Genomic DNA, 21,829 nt, shown 5'->3' on the forward strand with positions numbered 1-21,829 from the left:
TCTCCCCCTTTCCTCTCTCTCCCCTTCCCTCTCCCCTTTCCCTCTCTCCACCTTTCCCACTCTCCCCTTTCCCTCTCTCCCCTATCCCTCTCTCCCCTTTCCCTCTCTCCCCTTTCCCTCTCTCCTCCCCTTTCCTCTCCCCCTTTCCTCTCTCCCTTTCTCCCTCTCTCTCCCCTTTCCCTCTCCCCCTTTCCCTCTCCCCCCTTTCCCTCTCTCCCCCTTTCCCTCTCCCCCTTTCCCTCTCTCCCCTTTCCCTCTCTCCCCTTTCCTCTCTCCCCCTTTCCTCTCTCCCCCTTTCCCTCTCTCCCCCTTTCCCTCTCTCCCCTTTCCCTCTCTCCCCCTTTCCCTCTCCTCCCCCTTTCCCTCTCTCTCCCCCTTTCCCTCTCTCCCCCTTTCCCTCTCTCCCCCTTTCCCTCTCTCCCCCTTTCCCTCTCTCCCCCTTTCCCTCTCTCCCCCTTTCCCTCTCTCCCCCTTTCCCTCTCTCCCCCTTTCCCTCTCTCCCCCTTTCCCTCTCTCCCCCTTTCCCTCTCTCCCCTTTCCCTCTCTCCCCTTTCCCTCTCTCTCCCCCTTTCCCTCTCTCCCCCTTTCCCTCTCTCCCCTTTCCCTCTCTCCCCTTTCCTCTCTCCCCTTTCCCTCTCTCCCCTTTCCCTCTCTCCCCCTTTCCCTCCTCTCCCCCTTTCCCTCTCTCCCCCTTTCCCTCTCTCCCCCTTTCCCTCTCTCCCCTTCCCTCTCTCCTTCCCTCTCTCCCCTTTCCCTCTCTCCCCCTTTCCCTCTCTCCCCCTTTCCCTCTCTCCCCCTTTCCCTCTCTCCCCCTTTCCCTCTCTTCCCCTTTCCCTCTCTCCCCCTTTCCCTCTCTCCTTCCCTCTCTCCCCTTTCCCTCTCTCCCCTTTCCCTCTCTCCCCCTTTCCCTCTCTCCCCCTTTCCCTCTCTCCCCCTTTACCACCTTTTCCTCTCTCCCCTTTCCCTCTTTCTCCATTTCTCTCTCTCTCTCTCTCTCTCTCTCTCTCTCTCTCTCTCTCTCTCTCTCTCTCTCTCTCTCTCTCTCTCTCTCTCTCTCTCTCTCTCTCTCTCTCTCTCTCTCTCTCTCTCTCTCTCTCTCTCTCTCTCTCTCTCTCTCTCTCTCTCTCTCCTCTCTCTCTCTCTCTCTCTCTCTCTCTCTTCTCTCTCTCTCTCTCTCTCTCTCTCTCTCTCTCTCTCTCTCTCTCTCTCTCTCTCTCTCTCTCTCTCTCTCTCTCTCTCTCCTCTCTCTCTCTCTCTCTCTCTCTCTCCTCTCTCTCTCTCTCTCTCTCTCTCTCTCTCTCTCTCTCTCTCTCTTCCCCCCCCTCTCTCTCTCTCTCCTCTCCTCTCCCTCTCTCTCTCCCACTTCGATCCTCTCTCCCCCCTCCTCTCCCTCTCTCCCCCCTCACTCACTCCCTCTCTCCCCTCACTCACTCACTCTCTTTCCCCCCTCTCACCCTGTTGTACAGATAGTGGATTCTCATATTTTTTTAGCCCTATTACCTCCATATTCACTTGCTCAAATGCAAACATAAAACTCGTGCTCCAAGCCAAAGTTGGATTGCTAAAGCAATAAAGTTTCCCAACCCCGTGTCAGTTCCTGTACTGGTTTTCCCAAAGTCAGGTGGTCTCACAGTACTCTCCGTTTCCCTTGAGGGCCAATCCCACAAGGAAGTGTGGCCCATAGTTACTGTCATTAAACCCATGCTCGGGGCTTGTGTGCTCTGTAATGCGGTCAGGCAGAGAAACATTTCTCTGATCTGATTACATCGGCTTGTCTCATCCACTTTCACTTCATAGTCTGATTGAGCATCTTGCTCTTTAATCAGCCGGTATTCTTTAAATGACTAGTTATGTTGTATTTTCGTTATATATCAACTTCATGTAGGTCATTTGTCCCCAAAACCCTATAATACACAGGGGTATAACTAAGTGCAGGAAATATACGATTGTACTTCAATTAATTAGGTTGTTTGGTTTCTTAGATTCTAGTACTTTTGCAGCTTCTCCAGCTTTTTTTACATTTCTAAACATGTATTTTAGTTTGCAGCTCTCTGACTACAAGACTCCCTATTTTGCCTTGTAATTTTCCTTTTGCTGGTTTTAATTTAAGATTCCCATTTGTGTGCATATGTGTAAGAGAGTTTTCACTAACATTGTTGTTGATGATATTCACAGAAGATGGTATGTCACGGGGAGCATACGTACCTTTACGCTCAGTCCATAATGTCTGTGTTGGCTCAAGAGGAACAGGGTGGGGCAGCTGTCCGAAGAATTGCACAGGAGGTTCAGAGATACGCACACGAGAAGTAAGAATACAATCAATCCTTTGGAACTTTGGGACTTTGGAAAATTTCAAAGGCTTTATTTCAAAGACATATACCGCTGTATTTATTAAAATAATTCCCTTCCTACTATTCCTAAACTGCTCGAGGACACAGTTCCATTTTCATTGATCACCTTACACCACATTGTGCGTGGGGATCATCCGCACTGTCGGATGTGGGCATGGGTCATCATTCTCATTCGGCCAAAGACAGACACAAAAAGCTGGAGTAACTCAGCGGGGCAGGCAGCATCTCTGGAGAGGTGAAATGGGTGGCCTATCGGGTCGAGACCCTACTTCAGACTGGTCAGGGATAAGGGAAACGAGAGACATAGATGGTGATGTGGAGAGATAAAGACCAATGAATGAAAGATATGCAAAAAGGTAACGATGATAAAGGGAACAGGCCATTGTTAGCTGTTTGTACGGTGAAAACGAGAAGCTGGTGCGACTTGGTGGGGGAGGGATGGAGAGCGAGGGAATGCCTGGGCTTCCTGAAGTGAGAGAAATCAATATTCATACCACTGGGCTGTAAGCTGCCCAAGTGAAATATGAGATGTTGTTCCTCAAATTTGCGTTTAGCCTCACTCTGACAATGGCAATGGCTCTCTGCCAAACTCTCATTTGGGCACTGTTCAACGTCTATCAACGCTATTCATCTGATGTATGTCTACTTCTCATATTCCATTATCCATTAGATGAGTACTGGTCATCATTAACTCACCCATGGGCATCTACAGTCATTCAAGCGTTTGTGCTGGTCACTTTACACCATTTTCATTGTCATGGTATTTATATGGCTGGTACAGGTGACTTTCTTGCCATAGTCTCAGGATAATAACTCAGCTATGGTAATGCCATTGAATAAGAAGGGTGAGCAGTTAGATTCTGTTGTTGGAAATGGACACTGTATGGAAATTTATGGCATGAATGTTACTCGCCACTTAACAGTGCCAGAATATAGTTGTGGTCTTGCTGTATGCAGGCATGGGCTAATTCATGCACTGAGGAGTTGCAAATGGAACTGAACATTGTTCAATCAACAGCGAACTCACAATTTCTCTCTTGTGAAAGTTGACCATGGATGTATGAGCCAGAGATAGCCAAGCCTTGGAAACTGCCTGGGGAATTCTTGCAGTGGTTGCCTGGGATGATTGACTCCAACAATAACAACCATCTCCTTTTTGTGCGAGGCACAATGCAAATCATCGGAATGTTAGCCCCTTGATGCCTAATGAGTTCAGTTTTACCAGAGCACGTTGATGCAATGCTCAGTCGAAAGCTGATGTCAACCAAGGGCAGACAATGTCACCTCACCTCTAAAATCCAGCTCTTCTGTGTGTGGTTGTGATGAGATCTGAAGACGTGATCCTGGTGAAACCTAAAATGGCCATTGGTGAATAAGTTATTGATAAATGCCATTTGATAGCACTGTTGAAGATGCCTTCAATATTTGTTGACAATTGACTGATTTAGCCAAAATAGATTTGTGAATGGCTAATTTTCGATGTGGATGGATAGAAGCCTGTCCCATTATTGAACTTGAACAGTTTGTAAGAGCTGAGTCTGGTTCTGGAGCCCAACTCTTATATTAATAGAGATGGGATGTTGACCCATCCTATAGATTCTGCTTTATCTAAGGCACTACGTCACTGGTTCCCCTGAGTGCTGGAGTAACGCAGCAGGTCAGGCAACATCTCTGGAGGAAAAGAGTGGGTGACATTTCGGGTCAGGACCCTTCTTCAGATTGAAAGTAGAGGGAAGGGAACTGGAGGTAAGAAAAGGCCAGAACAAAGCAGGGCCGGCAACAGTTGACCAAGGAGGGGTGGAGCCCATAATGGTCCATTGTTGGCTTGGGAAGAGGAGATAACGAGGGGATACAAGGAAGCGAACGGTGAAACTACCAGGATGACTCGGGTGGGGGTGGGTGTGGAGAGAGGGAATGCAGGGGTTACTTGAAATTAGGAAAATCAACGTTCATATCACTGGGTTGTAAGCTGCCCAAGCAAAATATGAGGTGCGACAGTGGAGAATGCTGTGTGACAGTGGAGAATGCTGAATGGGAAGAGTTAAAATGTATGGAAACCAGGAGATCACATAGGCCAAGGTGGACTGAGCATAAGCGTTCAGCGAAACGATCACCTAGTCTTCCTTCCTGACTGATTATTGTATCTACATTTTAACTTTTTATTGATTTGTTCCTAAGGATACCTAGATTTCTCTGAACACCAATATCTTTGGTCTGTCTGTTATCCTTCAACATGTATAGACTTCTATTTTTTTCCCATCAAAGCAATGACCTGATTTGTCATCTTGCATGATCACATTCCTCCATCCCTCGTGGCTTTGAATTTAATTGATGGTTATTCTCTTTGAAATTCAAGCAAAGGGCTTCATGAAACCAAAAAGTTGCCCTGCTACAAAGATCATGTCCCCACACCACCCTCCCTCCACCTCGACAATGTTGATTATTGCTGGGTGTCAGATCCACAGATGCTGACCTTCCTTCTGTCTCTCCACCTAGCCACCAAATCTGAAGTCTGAGCTGAAGAAGGGTCTCGACCCAAAATGTCACCCATTCCTTCGTTCCAGAGATGCTGCCTGTCCCGCTGAGGAGTTACTCCGGCATTTTGTGTCTATCACCCAATTGTCCTCTGTGGTGTTAATCTACAGCTGGTTATTTGTTCATGGGGACCAAGGTCAATTTCGATCCATTTCCAACAGGGATCACTGGATAGCTGACTTTCACTTCACTAATGCTGGGATGATGAGGTTCTTAGTGTAATTGCTGTTAACTCAGCACAAAGCAAGTTTCCAGTCTGTGCAATTGTGTGTCATGCTGTACTGCTCAGCAATGTCCAGACAATTTCACAGCAGCCCTTTGTAATTTCCTTTCAACTCAAGGAAAATTAATTCTCTTTATGCTATCTTCCCAAAGAGGTCATGATGCCAGTCAGATTACCTTGGCGTTGGGCACAGCTGCATCCTACCCCCGAGCTTGTCAGGCACTGGGTGCCATGCTGTCCAAAGGAGCTCTGAATCCTGCTGATATCACAGTGTTATATAAAATGTTCACGAGCATGGATCCACCGCCTGTAGAATTGGTAAGAAATGTTCTCGGCCACATGTTTTATATGACAATCTTTTCAAGCACTGGACTCCTTCAATTTCTATGGGACACTGAATGAAATATTATTGAATGGTAGGCAGCAGTGTTTGCAAGAAATTACATCCTCTGCCAGCATGGACAGAGAGTTTGACTAAGGTATCTCTGATTGGAGTGACATGTCTAACCCAAGAGTCCTATCCCAGTGAATTTTCAAGCAGATATCATTGAACTCTATTGATTGAGACCTCTGATGAATATATTTCGGTGGAATATAAATGGCCGGTGGGCTGAAGGGCCTGTTTCCACACTGTATCACTCTATGACTCTATTTCCTGTAAACTCTATTAATACTGAGACCGATCCCATTGCATTTATTATTTATGTCAGAAGGAACTGCAGATGCTGGTTTAAACTGAAGATAGACACAAAAAGTTGGAGTAAATCAGCGGGACAGGCAGCATCTCTGGAGAGAAGGACCTATTCCTTCACCCATTCTTTCTCTCCAGAGATGTTGCCTGTCCCACTGAGTTACTCCAGCTTTTTGTGTCTATTTTTGCATTTATTATTTTTATCTAATTTGCCAAAATGCAGATTTAGAACTTTACTAGACCAAGTGGACCCGTTGGGCCCAAACCTCCTGCCTTGGTGCAGCACCCTCTCCTCCCCTCTTCCCCCCCCTCCTCCCCACCCCTCTCCCTCCCCCCCACTCCATCCCCCTCAACCCCCTTATTCTCCCTCCTTCCCCCCTCCCTCCCTCCCCCACCCCTCCCTCCCTTGGAGATAGATTTAAACTTTAAAATGTGAATAAAATGTAATACCGATTTCAATTAAACTTGTTCCATTAGCACCAAAGGGATGACGGTGAGTAAGGTGGGCCTAAAATTGTCGCACAATAGTGTACCGTTTTGGCTGTAGTCCAGGAACAAACAAACAAACAAACAAACAAGAGTTTTAGTTATAGATAAAGTGTGGTTCAATGCCACATTTGGGGGCTATGTGTAAAGAAATAAGAGCTGATTTGTATTTCACATGGAGTTCTACAAGCCAGTTTGAAAACAAGTACTACAGGAAAGACAGTAAAATCCTTCTGTTCTGCTCCAATTAATGATCTTCTCAGTGGAAAATGTATTGCAGATTTGTTCTGTCATACCAGGAATGCTGATATCTAACTCTGCTTGTTTCCTTCTCATTCCAGATTAGAGTCCCGGCATTCCTTGATCTTTTTATGCAATCTCTCTTCAAACCGGGCTCCAAAATCAACCCTGAGCATAAGCACAAGTACACCTACATCCTAGCTTATGCAGCCAGTGTGGTGGAATCGTGGAAAAAGGTTAGCTTTACATTTTGCACACGGACATGAGTGGGGCCGAGAAACCTCGGCTCACACTGGATTCCCATGATTGTCCACTGGATGAACCCAAAGTACACCATGTTTTTTTAATTGCTGAGGCTGTTCTTCAGGGTATGCCATCTTTATGTCATTCCATGGCCACATCCAGTCCATGAGTTGTTTCTTCCTGGTCCATTCCTGTAGCTTCAAACGTGGCTGTGAAAGTCTTGCATGTTTCCTCCGGTGCCTCCACTTTGTGTTCAGCCAGTGAACAATCACGGGAATCCAGTATGAGCCCGCCACTTAGTTATTTCTATTATTTGTTCTGAGGGTCCAGAGAAATTAAAATAGCTAACATACCTAGTCGTGTGGCTTTCCAGTTACACTGGTTATGCTTGCAAAAATACAAATATTTTGAAAATTGCACAATTTATAGCAACACATTGGAAATTAGTTTGTTTGCATGTTTTTCCCTAACATAGATGAATTGGTATTAGTTTATTATTCCAATGGATGCAGAGATACAGTAAAAAGCATTGTTTGCATGGTATCTTGTCAAATCGTAGTACAATCAAACAATATATAAGGACACCAGGTAGTGCAAAGAGAAAAATACCAGAATGTAGAATACAGTGTTGCAGCATCAGAGCATTACTGTAACAGCGAAAAAGTCCAAGGTCCTTAATAAGGTAAGTTGGAAGGCTGGGACTACACCCTGATTTATGGGAGGACCACTCAGTGGTCTGATAACAGCAAGGAAGCAGGTGCACCTGAATCTTTTATCTTCTGCCCAACAAGAGAGGGGAGTAGAGGGAATCACTGGGGTGCGAAAGTCCTTGATTATGTTGGCTGCTTTCTGGAGGCAACGTAAAGTCTAGATGGAGTAAATGGCGGAGAGGCGTTTTTTGTGTGTTGGACTGAGCTACATCCACAGCTCTCGGCAGTTTCTTGGGGAAAGCTGTAGCCGAACCAAACTCTGTTGCCTTGTACGGTAGGATAAGATAGGATTGGGTTGGTATGATGCATCTGTAGAAGGTGGTAAGAGTTGTGAGAGACATTCCAAACTTCCTTATTCTTCTGAGAAAGTAGTTAAAGCATAAAAGTTACAGAAAAAATACAGATTAAACAAAGTGCAAGGACTGCAATGAGGTAGGTTGGAAGATCGGGACAGCGCTGTCATCTTATAAAAGGAACATTCAGAAGAAGTCTGGTAACAGTGGGGAAGAAACTATTTCTGAATTCTGAATCATGCTTGCATATAGCATGTGCTACATACTTTCAAGCTTTTGTTTTTCCTGCCCAATGGAAGAGAAGGAAAAAGGTTTAGATTGACAGAATATGGGCCCGAATTCTGTCAATCTCTACCTTTATTTAATGGTTCAACCTTTACAGCACTGTGTGGTGGAGAAAGCTAAAAATACATGGCTTTCTGAGCAAGGTAATTTTTTCCTCATCTCCATTTTAAGTTTGCTGAACCCTGATTCTAAAATTCTGTCCTCTAGTTCTTTAAGTTCCCCAGAAGGGCAAATTTTCAACATCTATTCCGTATATTTCAATGGAATCATCTCTTTCATTTGTGATCGTGTTTAACCATTCCCCATAAGACAGTTCCTTCATCCTTGGAATCATGCTTGTGAACCTTCCCTGAACAGCTTCCAGTTCGAGTATATACTTCCTCAAATTGGAAGATCAAAACTGCCTGTACAGTTAGTGTAAGACTTCTACACTCACCCTTTGGCAATGATGGACCACATTTCATTTGCTTTTCTAAATACACCCTATACTTGCATATCTCAGCAGGAGATGTACAAAAGAGGACGTCCAAATCACTGTGTAGAGTGGGATTGTGTAACATTTTACCACTTAATCATTATCCTGATTTTCTGTTTTTCCCAGCAAAGTAGATAACCTAATATTTCCACATTTTTATTTTTCGTCCATCTGCTAAATGTCACGCCTTGCCTAACCTATCTGTGTCCATTTACAGATTCCCTGTGTCTTCCTAACAATTTGTTTTGGATGAGTTATTGCCAAATCAATCGTAGGCCTTTGTCCTTTCATCATCGATATCAATACAAACGACCCTCGCATTATGGCGCTTTGGGTAACTGAAATTCGCCCTTACTGAATTCACAAACCATGACCAAAAAATGTGGAATAAAGAATAAAAATTTGCACTTATGAAATTTATGTGAAAATAGTAAATACAAAATGTATACTTGTAACTTCCCAGCAATATCAAACAGACTTTACAGCGCCAGAGACCCGGGTTTGATCCCAACAATGGGTGCTGGCTGTACGGAGTTTGTACATTCTCCCCGTAACCGCATGGGTTTTCTCTGAGATCTTCAGGTTCCTCCCACACTCCAAAGACATACAGGTATGTAGATTAATTGGATAGGTATAAATGTAAAATTGACCCTAGTGTAGAGCAGTGTTAATCGCTGGTCAGTATGGACTCGGTGGGCCGAAGGGCCTGTTTCCTAAACTAAACTAAACCTCATTGTCTGTAAATATCGCAGCTGACGGTTCATGGTAGGGAGTCACATAAGAGATTTGATTTGGCAACTGACTAGACAATCCCTTCTATTAATACTTCCCAGTTAATTGAAACAATAGCCCTTCCTGTTCTTCCTACATTCAATTTGGATTCTCTATGAATTATTGAAACTGCATACCTTAACTATTTGATATGGTTGCATCTTTTTCATTTTTATGATAATTGTGAGCAATATTGATTACAAGATTTCAATTGTGGAGGTTATTTGCAAAGGTTTTTGTCAATCTGCTTGTTAGTGATGATGTGAATCCCAGTTGGTTGCAAATTCTGTAGAAATCAGGGGGGTGGGGGGGGGGGGGGGGTGAAAAAAGCCTGAAGAGAGGAGAGGCAGATTAAAGCATGACAGGTAATAGTTCTTTTGGCTGCAATTTTTGTCTGTATAAATCTGGTTTCATAGACCAAATTTGATACTATGATTACCAATCCGGATAGGTTTCATGTTTCAATAACATAATTTCCATCAGCTAGTTTATAAACATCTGATCAGGAGTTTGGATTTTTCTCATATTCACAGTCTATAATTTCTACCTCCTTTGCTTTTCCCGCAGATCTTTGGCAGGGGAGTGGGATATATTTTGCAGAATGAAATAAATTATAACATGTTAAATTGAACCAATATTTTTAATTTCCTGGCTGAAATATCTGCACAGATGGGTTGTTGAATGTGGCATTCTTCAACCAGAGGAACATCTGGTTTGTTTTAATACAATGATCTACACTGTCCCCGTATTCTGAATTATAAATTCCCATTTTCTTGCCTGAATTTGCCTCTGCCAATTCCCTTGCCTTTAGACCGCACCCCCGCGGGATAATTACTATTATGAGAAAAACATGCTGTAGCATGCATTTCCGCTTATAACATGAGATTCAATGGAAACTGAGGGTTTGTGTTAAGGAAAATCACAGTATCCTAATCAGTAACTTACCAACCTGAAAATGACCCATTCATCCTGGCTGCTCGTGTTCTATTAGTTGGTTAATTGTCCATCCATACTAAAATGCCAATGCAAAAGCCTCTTGTTCAGTAGCTGAACAAAAGTCGTTTGGAAAACGGAAAGCTGTGTGTCTACTTTTTCTCGTTGATCCAGTGTGCTTGTTATAAACTCAACAATGTAATTTTGTAAAAAATACGTAAATTTGTTCAGCGCTATTTCCCTTAATCAACTGTTCACATGAAACAATTTTGATTGTGTTCTGATATTTCCACTATTTCCTTCTAATTTTGTAAGTAATAATTTCAGAAATAACCAATGACAGGTGTCAGGTTAATTATAGTCTTAATGTTTCTTGGTTTCTGCATTTCCTCTTTCTTGAGAATGGGCAATGGTTTTGCAATGGTGTTTTTGCTGGAACTTACCTTAGATCTTAGGGACGTTAAAAGATCACAGCCAATGTGTTCATTATCTTTCCTATTTCTTTTAAGGTCTTCAGTCCCATTGGTTTCCCACTACATTTTCTCTATTGGTATTGGTTCATTATTGTCACGTGTTTCAAGATATAGTGAAAAGGTTTTTTTGCATAATATTCAGTCAAATCATACCATACATAAGTACAATCAAGGCATACACGAATGCAATAAGTAGTGCAAAGAGAAAAACACCAGAGTGCAGAATATTGTGTTGCAGCATTATAGCATTACTGTTACAGAGAAAAAGTTCAAAGTCCGCAATGAGGTAGGTTGGAAGATCGGGACTGCACCCTGGCTTATGGAGGTTCAATAGTCTGATAACAGCAAGGAAGCAGAAGTTCCTGAATCTTTTGTATCTTCTGCCCAACAAGAGAAGGGAGTAGAGGGAGTAAAAAAGGTCCTTGATATTGTTGGCTGCTTTCTCGAAGCAACGTGAAGTGTAGATGGAGTCAGTGGTGGTGAGGCTTGTCTGTGTGAGGGACTGGGCCACATCCACAACTCTCGGCAGTCTCTTGGGTAGAGTTGTAGCCAAACCAAACTCTGATGCCTTGTATGCTAGGATAAGACAGTATGCCTTGTACAATGCATCCATAGAGGTTGGCCAGGCCCTGTTAATAGACAGAATATATCTAGGGGAAGGGAAGATGATCCTTGGAAAAGGCCAAATAAATCTGTAATTAACAGTAAAATGACTTGCATTTTGTACATTTATGTATTGTACTTAGCACAACTCATTGTACTCCAAACAGATCAGTTAATTGCAGATTGAAAATGGACTTAATGGGGGGAAAAATTCCAGACGTTGACCAGAAATGTAAAATTACGTTAGTCATTTACTGTGTTCTAATTGATGAGTACAATAATGACAGTAATTATCTACTTTGAAAGGATTTGAATTTTTAGTCCTAGTGTAGTGATTAAAGACAGGTGTTATTTTCCAATGTGAAAAACTGACAGGTTTGTGGAAAAACAAACGCTGATAACAACTTCCAAAAACTTGATGGTGTTCTGACCTGGGGTTTTGTGAACTTTTCGACTTTTTAGGACTTGTGTAGAGGTTTAACTCAGAGCTGTTGTTTTATCTGACAGAACAAAAGATTTAACATCAATAAAGATGAGCTGAAATCCACCTCAAAGGCAATTGAGACTGTCCACAATCTGTGCTGCAATGAAAACAAAGGGGCTTCTGAGCTGGTTGCTGAATTGGGAACCCTTTATCAATGTATTCGGTGAGTATCACAGTGCACAAGTTACCTGTTGGCGGATCAGTTGAAAGCCATTGGATATGAGATCCTTATGGGTTTTTCTGGTAGTATCACTGGGCAAGGGACTATGGTCATGTTTGGTGAGCATCTTGGGGTACAGAGTTGCTCTATCAGAGCAGATGGACCATACGCTTTATTTAAGCAGTGCAACAACTTCACAGAGGAGCACTGTGCAGGTAGTTTTGCTCAATGGTGCATCTATGACAGATCATACCAAGCATTCAACACTCCTGCCACCCATTTGGATAATGGGTGAAATGCTGGATGAGTGTTGGAAAGGCTGAAACTTTCCTAAGCTCTGACAGTCATCTTCATCTTCGACAGCTACCAGGTTCAGACATTTGTATTAAGAAAAGGCAGGTGTGTCTCACTCATGATTCTAAGGGTGTCAGGGGTTATGGGGCGAAGGCAGGAGAATGGGGTTGAGAGGGAAAGATAGATCAGCCATGATTGATGGGCTGAATGGCCTAATTCTGCTCCTAGAACGTATGATTCCCCAGAACATTAAATTCAATTTAGAAATGGAGGTTGTTAGAATATGGGCACCATATCTAAGGATGGATGTGCTGGCTCTGGAGAGGGTCCAGAGGAGGTTTACAAGAATTACCCCAAGAATGAGTAGGTTAACCTATGATGAGCGTTTGTCGGTACTGGGCCTGTACTCGCTGGAGTTTAGAAGGAAGAGGGGGGACCTCATTGAAACATATAGAATAATGAAAGGCTTGAATAGAGTGGATGTGGAGAGGATGTTTCCACTAGTGGGAGAGTCAAGACTAGAGGTCATAGCCTCAGAATTAAAGGACGTCCTCTTCACATCCACTCTATCCAAGCTTTTCACTATTCTGTATGTTTCAATGAGGTCCCCTCTTATCACCTATGACCTTATAACAGTGGTGACAAAATGTTTTGGCAGTCACTGTGCAAAGAGAAGCAGATGACTTGGCTGTGTACTTAGTCTGGTAATGACCTTTTCTGATTATTAGGTTTCCAGTGGTGGCGATGGGAGTGCTGAAATGGGTTGATTGGACTGTGTCTGAGTCCAGCTATTTTCAGCTGCAGACAGACCATACACCTGTTCACTTGGCCTTACTGGATGAGGTAACTAATCCTCTCACATCATTTAGATGACTTTAGTTCCCATTTTCCCTTGTGTTAAAACACAGTAGCTCCATGTGTGGTGAAATGTCTAACTAAGTGTTCCCAGACTGTCCAAGGTTGTCCAATCTTACCTGGGTCACTGTCTTGTTGCTGTCAATCTTGCTGCCTTGGTTTCGGAAGACGGAAACATTGGCAGGATTCCTACTCTTGACATCTTGGAAACTGCATTGATAGATGGTAGCTAATCTCAAATATAGGCAACCATTTTCACTTCCAACGGCCGAAAGTGTAAAGTTCTTATAAACCTTTGCATTAAGTTGCAAGCATTTCAAAGATGGATTTTGCTGTCCATTGTCAACGTGGGAGCTTGGAAGTGCAGATCTGATTTGACTTTATCCATCTTAAGCTCTTGGAGCAGAATTAGCCAATTCGGCCCATCAAGTCTACTCCGCTAATCAATCATGAATGACTTATCTCTCAACCCTACTCTCCTTCTCCCCATAACCCCTGACACCCTTACCAATCACGAATCTGTCATTCTCTGCCATTGACTTGGCCTTCACAGTCATCTGTCACAGTGAATTCCACAGATTCATCACTCCCCCCCCCGACTAAAGAAATTCCTCCTCGTCTCCTTTGTAAAGTTATGTCCTTTTAGTCTGAGGCTATGGCCTCTAGTCCTAGAATCTCCCACTAGTCGAAACATCCTCTCCACATTCACTCTATCCAGACCTTTCACTATTTGGTAAGTTTCAAAGAGGTCCCACGTGAAATTAGATAGGCAGTTTGCTGGCCAAGGCCGTGGGTTTGAGCTTTGCAGCAGATAATGAGACCCTAAAAGTGTTATTTTTCTCGTGGATGCAATAATCCAGCAGCTATTCGAATAACATGTAATAACAACTTTCACATAGAGCAAAACCTTTAACATAGCAAAACATCATTGGAGTACTATCAAACAAAATTAATGTCAAACCACAGGAAGATCAGATTCTTGGTCAGAGGTGGACTTTAAGGAATCTATTCAAGGACAAAAGAGAGACAGAGAAACACAGAGGCTTCGGGAAGAACCCAAACCGTTGTAAGTTACCCAAGTGGAATACGAGAGGCTGTGCCTCCCTTTTGCAAGTGGTCTCACTCTAGCAATGGAGGTGGTCCAGGACAGAAAGGCCACTATGGGAATGGTAAATGTTCATGGTAAATGTTCATGGTAAATGGTAAATGTGGTCCAGGACAGAAAGGCCACTATGGGAATGGTAAATGTTCCTTGGTATGAACATTGAATTCTCCAATTTTAGGTAACAAATCTATAAACACACCCCACTCCTTTTCCTTGCCCCTGTATTTATTCCTCTCTTCCCTATGTCCCACCTGAATGCATACCCATTTCTCCCAATCCCCTCCCCCCCGTCCCCTGTCCCCTGTCCCCTTTCATCTATCTTCCTTTTTCGGGCTTCACATTTCACGCATCTTCTATCCTTATCTTCTTATCTTACACTTGTTGTCTTTTCATCTCTGGTCTTTGTCCAACCATCTACAAATCAAAGCCTCATTCACTTGTATCCACCTACCATTTGCCAGACTTTGTCCCACCCCCACCATCTCCCTTCCAGCTTTCTCCTCCCCACTAAAATCAGTACTGAGTTACTCCGGCAATTTGTGTCATTGTTATAAGTTTACAAGTTATAGGAGTAGAATTAGGCCATTCGGCCCATTGAGTCTACTCCACCAATCAATCATGGCTGATCTCTTCCACCTAATCCCATTTTGCTGCCTTCTTCCCATAACCCTTGACACCCGTTCTAATCAAGAACTTGTCTATCTCTGCCTTAAAAATATCCACTGACTCGGCCTCCACAACCCTCTGTGGCAATGAGTTCCACGTGTGATGATATTTAATCAGGAAACACTTTAGATCAGGAAGATTAGTGAATGAAGGCAGAGTGAGTTGGATGCCCTAAAATATTAGGAGTAGAATAAGGAAGGTCATCTATGAATGCATTGGAATAGTGAAGTCTAGAGGTAACAATTACTTAGGTTCTAAGTAATTAAGAATTCCATAGACAAATAATTAACAAAAGGAAGATCTAATAAAAATTGAATACACTAAGGAATATAGATACATTTGGTGGTGGAGCGGTTGAAGGCCACCAGCAGCTTCTCCTCTAGACTGTTCTTCCTTAGCACTCTCAGGAAGTGCAATCGCTGCTGGGTCTTTTTTTACCACTGCTGAAGTGTTGGCGATGTGCGTTCCCAGGAATTTGAAGGTGGAAACCCTCTCGGCACAGTCCCCGTTGATGTAGAGCGGGGCAGGGTCCGCTCTGTGCCTCCTGTAGTCGATGACCATTTCCTTTGTCTTGCTGGTATTGAGTGCCAGGTTGTTCGCAGAACACCACTCTGACAGCTTCAGGACCTCGTCTGTACGCTACCTCGTCTCCTGATATGTGTCCGACCACAGTGGTGTCATCCGCGAATTTAATAATGGAGTTTGTGGAGTGGATGGGAGTGCTGTCCACGTATGACTTGAGTATACGTTAAATAGCAAAACCAGACCGCTGCACATGCCTAATACACTTTGCAACAGTGGCTGGATCGTTGCTGTTTAGATTCCATCATACGGTACCAAATCCATGCTGGTCAAATTGATGAACATTGTGTGTTTGCCAGCATTGAATAGTGATCAAGAGCAAGCTCTCCTCCTGATATTTTATTCCCTCACATTTAGGAGTGATATTATAGAGCTTCTACTGCCCAATCTTGATTGGTTAACTTAAGTCTGGCCCATACCATCGCTAGGCAGGCTCAGCTGTTTCATTTCCAATCTTTGTGGGACCATGGTTGTCATGATCTTGCTTTCGTCTTCTTCAGATCAGTACCTGCCACCAGCTTCTCCACCCCCAGGTCCTGCAGCTGCTTGTTAAACTGTTTGAGACTGAACATTCCCAGCTTGATGTCATGGAGCAGGTAATCCTTCTGTTACATGGGGAAGGAACATGGCGGGTGGGGTGGGTGCAAAGGTGAAATCATTCTTGGTTTGCATTTTACTTTAACTTCTGGAATGATGAGGTTAAATGCAGTGGTAGTTCTACTTTATTGAAACTGGAGACTGCATTAGCATGGTTCTGGCTGTGTCCTGTCATTACAGAGAGGACTAAGGCTCCATTAATATCTGGTCCATGACCAATGTTGTTCACCAGCTGTGAATACAAGGGGAAATTTTCCATGCGACAATGAGGAATGGTGCATATTTGCAGAGATATATATTGTGTAAAACGCCAATCCTAGCTGGTACATTGACGTACAGGTATGTAGGTTAATTGGCTGGGTAAATGTAAAAATTGTCCCTAGTGGGTGTAGGATAGTGTTAATGTACGGGGATCGTTGGGCGGCACGGACTTGGAGGGCCGAAAAGGCCTGTATCCGGCTGTATATATATGATATGATATGATTGTGTGTAATCTTTAACAAAAGTGCATTGTGATAGGTGAGGTTCATAGAGTCATAATATTATAGCTTGGAAACCGGCCATTCGGCCCAACTTTCCACACCGGCCAACATGTCCCATCTGCACTGCCTGCGTTTGGCCCATATCCCTCTCAACATAGGAGATTAGTGGGCAAAATTAGGGCACATGGTATTGGGGGTAGGGTACTGACATGAATAGAAAATTGGTTGACAGACAGAAAGCAAAGAGTGGGGATAAATGGGTCCCTTTCGGAATGGCAGGCAGTGACCAGTGGGGTACCGCAAGGTTCGGTGCTGGGACCCCAGCTATTTACGATATACATTAATGACTTAGACGAAGGGATTAAAAGTACCATTAGCAAATTTGCAGATGATACTAAGCTGGGGGGTAGTGTGAATTGTGAGGAAGATGCAATAAGGCTGCAGGGTGACTTGGACAGGTTGTGTGAGTGGGCGGATACATGGCAGATGCAGTTTAATGTAGATAAGTGTGAGGTTATTCACTTTGGAAGTAAGAATAGAAAGGCAGATTATTATCTGAATGGTGTCAAGTTAGGAGGAGGGGGAGTTCAACGAGATCTGGGTGTCCTAGTGCATCAGTCAATGAAAGGAAGCATGCAGGTACAGCAGGCAGTGAAGAAAGCCAATGGAATGTTGGCCTTCATAACAAGAGGAGTTGAGTATAGGAGCAAAGAGGTCCTTCTACAGTTGTACCGGGCCCTGGTGAGACCGCACCTGGAGTACTGTGTGCAGTTTTGGTCTCCAAATTTGAGGAAGGATAATCTTGCTATGGAGGGCGTGCAGCGTAGGTTCACTAGGTTAATTCCCGGAATGGCGGGACTGTCGTATGTTGAAAGGCTGGAGCGATTGGGCTTGTATACACTGGAATTTAGAAGGATGAGGGGGGATCTTATTGAAACATATAAGATAATTAGGGGATTGGACACATTAGAGGCAGGAAACATGTTCCCAATGTTGGGGGAGTCCAGAACAAGGGGCCACAGTTTAAGAATAAGGGGTAGGCCATTTAGAACGGAGATGAGGAAGAACTTTTTCAGTCAGAGAGTGGTGAAGGTGTGGAATTCTCTGCCTCAGAAGGCAGTGGAGGCCAGTTCGTTGGATGCTTTCAAGAGAGAGCTGGATAGAGCTCTTAAGGATAGCGGAGTGAGGGGGTATGGGGAGAAGGCAGGAACGGGGTACTGATTGAGAGTGATCAGCCATGATCGCATTGAATGGCGGTGCTGGCTCGAAGGGCTGAATGGCCTACTCCTGCACCTATTGTCTATTGTCTATTGTCTACCCATGCACCTGTCTAAATGTTTCTTGAAGGTTGTAATAGTACCTGCCTCAACTACCTCCTCCAGCAGCTCATTCCATATGGCGACCACCCTTTGCATGAAAAAGTTACTCCCTCAGGTTCCTATTAAATCTTTCCCCCCTCACCATAAGCCTATGTCCTTTGGTTCTCTATTCCCCTTCTCTGGGCAATGCGTTTACTCGATCTATTCCTCTCATGAGTTTGTACAACTCTATAAGATCACCCCTCATCTTCCTGCGCTCCAAGGAATAGAGTCCTACCCTGCTCAACCTCTCCCTGAAGCTCAGGCCCTCGAGTCCTGGCAACATCCTCGTAAATCCTCTCTGCACCCTTTCAACAATCAGCCCCTTAGTTACTTTGCACATAGTGTGTATCTTGGAAATGAGCATTTGCTTCTGTGAGAGTTTAGTTCCATTTGTGACGGTTGGAGTCCGCAATGCAAGCCCTCATTTTTGGGGCATCTGTTTACAATAATTTGGGCAAAGAATTCTTCATGGTTCATTAAGAAGAAATAGTTCACGGATACTCTGCACATTGTTTTCGGTGAGATGTGGTTAGGTTTCCACCCACTCATGATAATGATCTATCTCATATTCCAGTGTACTGCTTTACGCTAATGGCCATCTGTCCTTTTTCTAAAGGACTTGCAGAAAGCCGATTCCATGACCACGTAATCCACACACAGAACCCTCTTCGTGTCTGTACTCAGAGTCGTACTGTACAAAACCATGTCCATGGTGCCCAATGCAACTATCTACACTAATCTGATTTACCCACATCAGGTCCAAAGCCTTCTATGTCTGGGCCATTCAACAAATTGACTTGATGAAAGTATTTGCTTCCACCACTTCTTAAGTAGCCTGTTCCAGAATACAACCACCCTCTGCAGGGAAAAAAATACCATTAAATTCCCAATAAATCTCCCACCTCTCATCTTAAACCTATGCCCTTTTGTCTTTGGCACCCCTTACCATGAAAAGGCGATTTTCCCTCCGTATCTATCCCTCTCATAATTTAACACCTCTATCGAGTCATCCCTCAGCATCCTCCACTCCAACCCATCCAGTCCCTCCTTATAATCAACTTTAATGCTCGACACCAGACAATATCTGAGCGAATTTCCCCTGCACCCCCTCCAGAGGCTGCATTTGCACCCTTCCAATAATCTCCAGAGGTCTTGCACCCTTCTTCCGGCCATGACTTCCACATATCTATCTGCCTGGGGAAATGGAGGAATCAATTGGAACTTTACCCAGTGTGTGATATGTTGTATTTGGCTTTTCCCCACTAGTTGGAGCTGAAGAAAACCCTGCTGGACAGGATGGTTCACCTGCTGAGTCGTGGCTATGTCCTGCCCGTGGTCAGCTATATGCGCAAGTGCCTGGAGAAGCTCGACACAGACATCTCACTCATCAGATACTTTGTGACAGAGGTTAGCGGCTTGTCTGGTGATTTACAGAACACACATGGCTCATGAATGCACAAACGCTTTGGGCAGACAGATTGAATACCTTTATCTGGTTATTTGTACAGTGTTGACTCCAGGAGGGGGACACAATCCTGGATATTAGCTACCCTCCATCACCTCATCCAAGTAGTCATTGCTGGTGACTGAACCCAATAAATATTAGCCCAGCAAAAAACAAACTATTGGAGGAACTAAATGGGTCAGACCGCATCCGTGGAGGGAGATGCACAGATGGCATTTCGGGTCAGGACCCAGAATTTGCTGGATGAGGGGGAGTCCCAACCAGGCTTGGCATTGTGGAAGTTCAGTTACTCGTAGTGTTACCTCGAGAATGTCAGAAACTGGAACCAGAGCTCAGTGACTGATTTCAGGTTTCGGACTTTGCTACCAGGCATCTATCCCCATGCAATTGTAGGGTTGGAACCTCATAATCCTACCTCTACTTTGATTGTAATATTGAAGCCCATGGAATTAGAGAGACTTGCCAATGGATATGAGGTTGACAGAGGAGCAGAAAATAGAGGAATATTTGGCAATGAATCATAACAGAAGTAAACAGTGGTGTACCTCCTCATAAATTGGACCTAAAAAAGGATGTTGTTTCAAAGTCTGCAGAGTAAACCAGAAATATGCAATCGATGAAGAGAATTGTAATAGATTTTAGGATTGCACAGACAAGTGAGAAGTTACATGGCAGTCTAAATTGAATGAGAGAACTGTGACATGATGTTTTCCTATGGAGATAAATCCAATATCAATTCTCTGATACAGATTTAAAGGTTGTGCAGGAAGATGTTTATATACGACTTTGAATGTGGTCGGACAGAAGGAATGTTTAGAGAGCAGGATGGAGGTGGTGAAATCTGGATTTGGACTTGTTGGATTGCTCCACCATAGAGGTAGCACAGGACAATGGGCTGAATGGCTTCTTTATTGTACTGTTTCACGTATGATTGTATTCCACGCTTGCAGGTTCTGGATGTCATTGCCCCACCGTACACCTCCGATTTCGTCCACCTCTTTCTCCCAATTCTGGAGAACGACAGCATTGTTGGTACAATTAAAACTGAAGGGGAGTGTGATGCTGTGGCAGAGTTTATTGGTAAGTGGGGAATGCAGTTATCCAGAATTGTAAGGTCAGGAAATGTTTGTCAGATTTGACAGGTGGGGTGCTTCATTAGAAGCACCAAAATTCAGACTGATACAAATGTGATCCTGAGGGAATGCGACATTGTTGGAGATACTGTGTTTCGGTGAGATATTAAACTGAAGCCCGATTGATATCTCGGTTGAGATATCACCTAAAAGAAAAATCATTTTATGTAATCATAGTCACATTGCTGTTTCTGAGTCTTTGCTGTTTGCGAATTAGCTGCTGCATTTTTTCACTTATAACAATCAGTCACCGATAAAATGCTTTGAGAGGTCCAATGGTCATGAAAAGAGCAAAATGACTAAGTTAATTCTTCTTTCTGATTCAGCTGCTTTTCTAACTGTGATCAACATTCTATGTTAAGGCGACTGTTAGCTGTGCTCAGTAAAGTTCATTTTACTGGATAGTTATATCTGCCGTTTCAGAGCTGAGCAAAAGCCTGCTATTTTGTGAACACAGGGAACTGCAGATGCTGATTTACATAAAAAGACACAAAGCGTTGGAGTTGCTCGGCAGGTCTGGCAACATCTGTAGAGAACATGTATAGGTGACGAATCGGGTCATGGCCCTTCTTCAGACTGATTGTGGTGGTAGGGGTGGGAGGGAGAAAGCTGGAAGAGAGGAGGGACAGACAAAGCCTGGCGAGTAAAAGGTGGATACAGGTGAGGGGGGTTGATAGGCAGATGGTTGGAAAAAGGTCAGAGGTGAAAAGACAAAAGGTGTGAGACTAGGATAGAAGAAGTACAAATTGTGAAGCCAGCGGAAAGAATATAGGAGGAAGGAGAAAAATGGGTGCAAGTCCAGTGGGGCACAGGGAAGAGAAAATGGGGCGGGGTTGGTAGTAGTTGGTAGTAAAATTTGAGAATTTAGCGTTCATACCATTAGCTACACAAGTGGAATATGAGGTGCTGTTCCTCCAGTTTGTGTGCCTCACTCTGGCAATGGAGGAGGCCCAGGACAGAAAGGTCAGTATGGGAATGGGAAGTTGATTAAAATCATTATCAATGAAGAAATCCAGCAGGCCTTGGAGGACTGAGTGCGTGTTCAGCAAAACAGTCACCAATTCTACATTTGGTCTCCCCAATGTAAAGGAGGTGACATCAGGAATGCCAGACGCAGTAATTGTGGTTGTAGGAGATGCACCTGAACTGGAAGGGCTGCTGGGATCCCTGGATGGATGTTAAGGGAGGAAGTATAGTTACAGGTATTACATCTTCTACAGTTGCAAGTGAAAGTACCTGGAGAGGGGGTGGTTTGGGTGGGAAGGGATGAGTAAACCAAGGAGTTGCAGAAGGAGCGGTCTCTTCAGAAGATGGAAAGGCATGGCGTTGGAAA

General features: G+C 43.9%; 1 protein-coding gene across 3 annotated transcripts in view; it reads left to right on the plus strand.

Moving 5' to 3' along the window:
- nelfcd (negative elongation factor complex member C/D) overlaps positions 1–21,829 on the plus strand; it is a 47,209-nt gene that overhangs the window by 24,144 nt on the left and 1,236 nt on the right. For all 3 annotated transcript variants that reach the window (XM_078419240.1, XM_078419238.1, XM_078419239.1), the window contains exons 7-14: positions 2,176–2,306; positions 5,262–5,427; positions 6,628–6,762; positions 11,820–11,959; positions 12,979–13,093; positions 15,959–16,054; positions 19,165–19,305; positions 20,314–20,443. In XM_078419240.1, coding sequence (XP_078275366.1) covers positions 2,176–2,306; positions 5,262–5,427; positions 6,628–6,762; positions 11,820–11,959; positions 12,979–13,093; positions 15,959–16,054; positions 19,165–19,305; positions 20,314–20,443 — 1,054 coding nt within the window. The remainder of the gene's footprint in view (positions 1–2,175; positions 2,307–5,261; positions 5,428–6,627; positions 6,763–11,819; positions 11,960–12,978; positions 13,094–15,958; positions 16,055–19,164; positions 19,306–20,313; positions 20,444–21,829) is intronic.

This window comes from Rhinoraja longicauda, chromosome 22 (assembly GCF_053455715.1).
Source record: "Rhinoraja longicauda isolate Sanriku21f chromosome 22, sRhiLon1.1, whole genome shotgun sequence".
NCBI classification, from domain to species: domain Eukaryota; kingdom Metazoa; phylum Chordata; class Chondrichthyes; order Rajiformes; family Arhynchobatidae; genus Rhinoraja; species Rhinoraja longicauda.